Genomic DNA, 6017 nt, shown 5'->3' on the forward strand with positions numbered 1-6017 from the left:
ACTAAAAGCCCTCACAAATCTTTCAGAAATGGTAAAAACCAGATTCCATACAGCAACATTTGAATACTAATTTTATTACTACTATCAAGAAATTTAACACCAACATCTATGTAATAGACCTCTGAGGCAGAGGGAGAACATGACACAAAAATACTATGCAGCAAACAGTACCATACTCAAGAGGCTATTTCTCAATGCCATATACCAAGTGACAAACCAATTGGCTCCAGGTACATGACATAAATCAACTCATTACTAACTGAACATTACAGACAGAAGTAAAATGTTGTGCAGACTTCCAAATGCTTAGAATTTTCCATAAGAGTATATGTGTGCACACAAATGTGCAGTGAGACATACAATATAAAAACTGTTCTGTACGGCATTCTCAAGTTTCAGCAAAGCATACATTTCACGCACGGTTTGCCACACAGTGCAACTTTATTGTTTAAGACACGAATGATAGTGCACTTCCATCCAAAGAGCCACATTCAGATACAGGGTGCAATCCTTATGCTCGGCTATTGAAGAAATACACATTCTTTTTCTAAATTAAGTTGTGCAAGTACAATGATTTTTTAATGTAAGCCTAGCAAATCACTAAGTTCTAAGCAACAGGTTCTAGGTATGCTCGGGGGAATATATTACCTTCCCCAAGCCTTGCAGTTTAAAGTGGACCCAATGTCTTAACACAACAGCACGGGCAGTGCTGCACAATGCTACCTTATCACAAGTCACGGCCAACCCTTGACTTGCAGGAGGCTAAAGAGAAAGGCTGTCAGCGTCATCTCCATGAGGGTAATGCAGCACCTACAGGGAGCTCCGACTGCTCACTATGTGCAAACTATGCACTTCTGCAAGGCTGCTCATCTAAGAGACAGGTGAGTTCAGAGGTTTACAACCTAGTCCTACAATCTCGGGTTTCCTCTGGGATGGCTGAGAAAAGGAAGCAGCTGCTATGGACAGTGGATTAGGAGACAGAGTGAGAGCAGAACCAAATTTATTAGAATAAAAATTTGGAAACTTACATAGAAAGGACATTTTGCACACTGTACCATCTGCCAATAAACACACATGGAGAAAGCAGTCTTGTCACACTCTCTAAGATGATGGATGTTCCAGCTCTGGAGCGAACGCTGTCTTCGGGCCAACACTGCAAGGAAGCCATCTGAGACTCAAAGAGAACCGCTACTATAATCTGTACCAGATGTGCCCAATGGCATCATCTGTTGGTGAAGGTCAAAGCTTCCAGAATCAGGTAGGGGTGGGGACTAGAGTGATCCCCGGTCTCACAGTTATCACTAGCATCTGCTCTGACAGGCTTTATGGCCTGGTCTCAGCTTCAGTGAAGTCCCATAAACAAGCTTAACAGTGACTGTGGCTCCACCCCAAACCAGACCTTTCCCAGTGGCCACTATAAGGACTGAGATGTGGACAAAGGCTCTGCCCCAGTTTTCACACTGGAAGATTAAATTCTGGTCAAATCTTTCTTGTGACTTCATTAACTCAAACCAAATCCTGACCAAATCAAAGGGTAAAATCCCACTAAATCTCATTTTTCAAAAATGATATGCAGCAGTAAGACCCAACTGTGTCAGGTCTCAAATTCAGAAAGTTTTAGACCCTGGATTTAGAATTTTCAGATGACTATCTGCTACCATCTTCCCATATTTGGTGAAAAGATTACACTCAAGTTTTGTCTTTTGACATTCTAACTTTTCCTTAAAATAAATGTGTGTTAAGACCATTTGGATTTATATTTCTGCTTTTCTCTTCATTGCATAAAATAAAAAATTACTGATGTCACTGTAAAGTCCTGCCAACAAAGAAGTTTCCAGTTTCTTTGATCAAGTAACTCCAGTTTTCTGATTTTCAAAAAATTATGGACTTAAGCTTAAGCATCCTTGCACTGCTGATAAAGGAGGGGGACACAGCCTCTGAGACTTTCCCACAGAGTCTGTGGCCTACACTGTGAAATCCCCCTCAGATGTAAGCAGAGACTGTGGGCATGAGGGGACCCAAGGGGTCACGTGATTCCTGACTCCCCCTTGGCTTCACTTGCTCATGAATTGTGCCTCCATCTTCTTCACCAGAGGTTTTAGAGCCATGGTCATTCAGGCAACTCAGCATCACACTGACCCAGTTTCCTGAGTGTAGCTGCTGTATTTATTCACTGCATCCAAAGGAAGGGTAGAGACAGTGCTATGCCATAAAACCCCAACTCAGTGTTACCGCACCCGTGTTTAACTGAGTTCTTGAGTTTAGGAAACTGTAGTGTTTGCTTTAATAAACGACCCTTGGAAAGTGGAACAATACCAAGGTTTGCTTTTAAAGCTGATATTTAGATAATCTCTATTTATAAATCAATACTAAATGCAAGCTTGTCAAAAGCGGTGATGACTGCTGTTTTCGTGGGAGACAGAAAATGGCAAAGGTTCTGGAATACAGGAGTTATGACTCAGGAATGCAGAGTATTCATCAACAAGACAGGCACAACGGGGGTGCAGCAGAACTCTCCCTGACCAAATATTTTTTCCCACACCTCTGTGCACAGAAGCCTTAATTAAGAATGGTCCGCACCAGTGGGAATCACTTTTTAACAACTACAAAGGAAAAAAAAAAATCTAGATGGTTTTTCTTACGGATCAGCTGAAAAGTTGGGGACTTCACACATGGCTGAGAAAAAAAATAATAGGAGAAAACCTGGGCTGTGGCAGAGCGATAGATGGGGCTGGTGACTGAGCAGCCCCAAGGAATCCAGGCAATTTCTTCTTTGAAATTCACATAAACCAGGCCTTCAGAAAGACAGCCTTGGTGTGCTCCACTCCTCAATGAGCCAAAAACTAGGTCAAGAGTGGACCTGAGCTTAGAAGTACCCGTGGGCAAACCCACGAGCAGAATCGGGACTGCTGACTGGTGCCTGGCCTTCTGCCACAGGTCAAAGAAGGAGAAAGGAAGAGAAGGCAGGGCAACTGGAGATAGAGAACAGTGGTCACCTTCCAGTGCTTCAGCAGGGCCCACACACCCTGCTAGAGTCTTAGCCTCACTCTGTAGGTAGGCTGCCAGGAACCCACTGTATTTCATAGCTCAGAATGGCCTCAAACTTAAATCCTCCTGCCTCAGCCTTCCAAGTGCTGGGATTAGAAAGGTGCCACCTGCAGCGGTTCTATTCTTGCCTTGATTCACAAATGAAAGAGGGCCAGGAAAATTATTATATATAGATGCAGTTGACATGGCCTTAAAAATTACTCTGCAAGTATTCTCTTCTAGAAATGACAGCATTTGCAACAGCAAGCATCTGGCACCTGCCACAAGACAGGCAGCTGGAAAGCACCAACCCACAGGCATGCAAGGGTGCAGTACCCAGAGCTGACTGCACCACTGCAGCCATTGCAGCCCTGCTTCTGGCACAGCACGGTCTCAAGCAGCTGTGCCTCTTTCCTAGCTTCCCACTCCAGCGCAATCCTGCTTGCCTAACACAAGACGGATTTGCAAATGGCTCACACTGACATCAAAGTCTAGCTGTGGTACAAGTCAACTCTTAAAATATTTAAAAGTAAAATAAGTCACATGGAGGTAAATACTGGCCAGTGCAGTAAGGAGAACCCAGACCTCTGGCTCACAGGAGCTGTCCATGCTGTATAGTTCTGAAAAGGGACTGCTAGTCAAGCGATGGCTTCATTCATACCCATTTTGTATGTATGGTCAGAAACCTGAAAAGCCAATGCAATGGTAGCACATGGCTACCAGTAAGGAATTCTACCTCAGTTCTCTAGGGCACACACTTTTAGTGTCAACTTGCAAATTTACCTTTTCTTAATGAAGTTATCAGAGGACCACACCTGTTGCCCTTGTACAAAGATTTATCACAAATAACTATTCTGATTTTCCTCCTTGACAAAACAGGCTTTGTTAGTCCAAAACTGTCTTTAAAAAGAATGGTCTTTTTATAACTGGGAGTGGAGGACAGGGGCAGGATGACATGTTAAACATACAGTTGTGGCTTCCCAACCATTTCCATTAAAAAAAGAAACACCTCTATACTTGAATGCAAATAAGCCTAGCCCACGTTGTAGATGGATTGTTAACCATCTGGACCACTGGTAAGAAACTGGAGATGGAGAACAGCATAGGGCATAGGTGTCATATATGTGGTGAGGTGACAGCACCTCCTGCTTGCTAAGTGGAGGGCCTACCAGGCCATATCTGTGTGTGAGTGACTGCCCCCTTGCAGTGCTTAGAAGGCCATTACATTACAGGGATCCCACACCTACAGCCAAGTTCAAGGCTACTGTGTACATGAACTGAAGGGCAAACAGGGAGAGACGACTCAGGCCTAGACAGGTCCTCAGGACAGGTGGGCGATCTTTCAAGGACTCTCTCGTAGCCCATCCTCTGTTTCCAATTCAGCCAACTGCCTTCTCAGGACATTGACCTTGGCTTGTAACTCCTTGTTATATTCAATGATGTTAACCATTTCCTCATATGCTTCATCCAGATACTTAGAGGATCTGCTCCAGCGTAAGAAGATTCCTGTAGAATCCGGGAATGAAAAACAGGAGTAGGATGTTCAGAGAAGCACTGTGTCCCTGGGAACTCCATGTGCTACTGTACAGTTTCCCACAACTCATGTTATATTTGTCTAAATTTTTGTTTTGCAGCATTTGAGACTGAGCCCAGGACCTTACACTTAACAGAAAAATTCTCTACTATGGAATGATGGCTCTTCCTGATTTCGAGAAACAGGTCTCACTAAACGGCCCAAGCTAGCCTGAAACTTGTGATCCACCTATCTCAGCCTCCAAGGAGCTAGGATTCCAGGCATGCACCACCACACCTGGCTCACCCTGTGCCTCATGATCCTCTAAACTACACAGACTCTTCAGTTACTGAAAGAATCCACACAGTAGCAAAGAACTGCAGTTGTCATGGAGGTGTTTACTGGTTATAACCAGAAACACTGTTGTTATAAGCTCATGAAAATAAGCTGGTAACTTACAGTGCCATGAAGTCTTCACTTTCACAACCGAAGTCACCCATTTTACAACTGCAGACTTCTATTTGGTCTGGGAGATTGCCTGCATGAGTGAAACCATTCTCACTGTGATAGTGATGTGGTGGTAGCATCAGAGGCACAGGCTGTTACATACGCCTCAACATCCATAACTCACATCACTCTACACCATTAGTCATCGTCCAGCTCCACAGGGAACTGTTCCTCTCCTCAGACAACCACCACTGGCTCACTATGGACTGCAGGGGTGCTTGTCATCTCAGGTGACTGGTTCCAGAATGGCTCCTGGGTATCACGTTCTTGGATGCTGAATCCTTTACATCAAATGACTGTGTTTGTTTCTAACCTATGCACACAAGCATCTCAAGATATCTGTCCTATTCAGTGTGGATAATATAAACACTCATGGTACTGTGCTGCATAGAGAATGTGAACAAGAAACTAACCTGTCACAGGACAAACTTTTTTTTTCTCTGTATAGTCCTGGCTGTCCTGGAACTCACTATATAGACCAAGCTGGCCTTGAACTCAGAAATCCACCTGCCTCTGCCTCCCAAGTGCTGGGATTAAAGGCGTGTGCCACCACTGCCCGGCCAGGACAAACTTTTTGAAATATCCAATCCACCGGCTGGTTCTGGCTATGTATGTGAACTTCACAGACACAGAGGCCAAATGCTTAAAGAAAGGTGGCTCATGTTGTTGTTTCTATCCCACAACTACACTGTCTACTACTCTTGGATCAGAAGTCACTATGAATGCCTCCTGGGATGTAAGCACACAGCAATTGTGTTTCCTCCACCACATCATCTCTGGAGCCCCACTCCGGACAGGACATTTGTCTCCAACAGCTGGCCTCTCAGTTCAGTGATTAAGTATGACAGTGGCTTTTAAGTAAACTGCCTTGGAAAATGAAAATTTTTATCACATTTTATTCAGATGATGTATGTATATGTGTGTGTGTGTGTGTGTGTGTGTGTGTGTGTGTGTGTGTGTGTGTGTGTGT

The 6017-nt window shown here is 44.1% G+C and overlaps 1 protein-coding gene across 1 annotated transcript in view; it reads right to left on the reverse strand.

Annotated features, from left to right (window-relative positions):
- Positions 1 to 983: 983 nt before the first annotated feature.
- Mtmr9 (myotubularin related protein 9) overlaps positions 984 to 6017 on the reverse strand; it is a 23471-nt gene continuing 18437 nt past the window's right edge. The window contains exon 10 of the mRNA XM_021203241.2: positions 984 to 4533. Coding sequence (XP_021058900.1) covers positions 4370 to 4533 — 164 coding nt within the window. The 3' untranslated portion in view covers positions 984 to 4369. The remainder of the gene's footprint in view (positions 4534 to 6017) is intronic.

The sequence above is a fragment of the Mus pahari genome, chromosome 8, assembly GCF_900095145.1.
Source record: "Mus pahari chromosome 8, PAHARI_EIJ_v1.1, whole genome shotgun sequence".
NCBI lineage: Eukaryota > Metazoa > Chordata > Mammalia > Rodentia > Muridae > Mus > Mus pahari.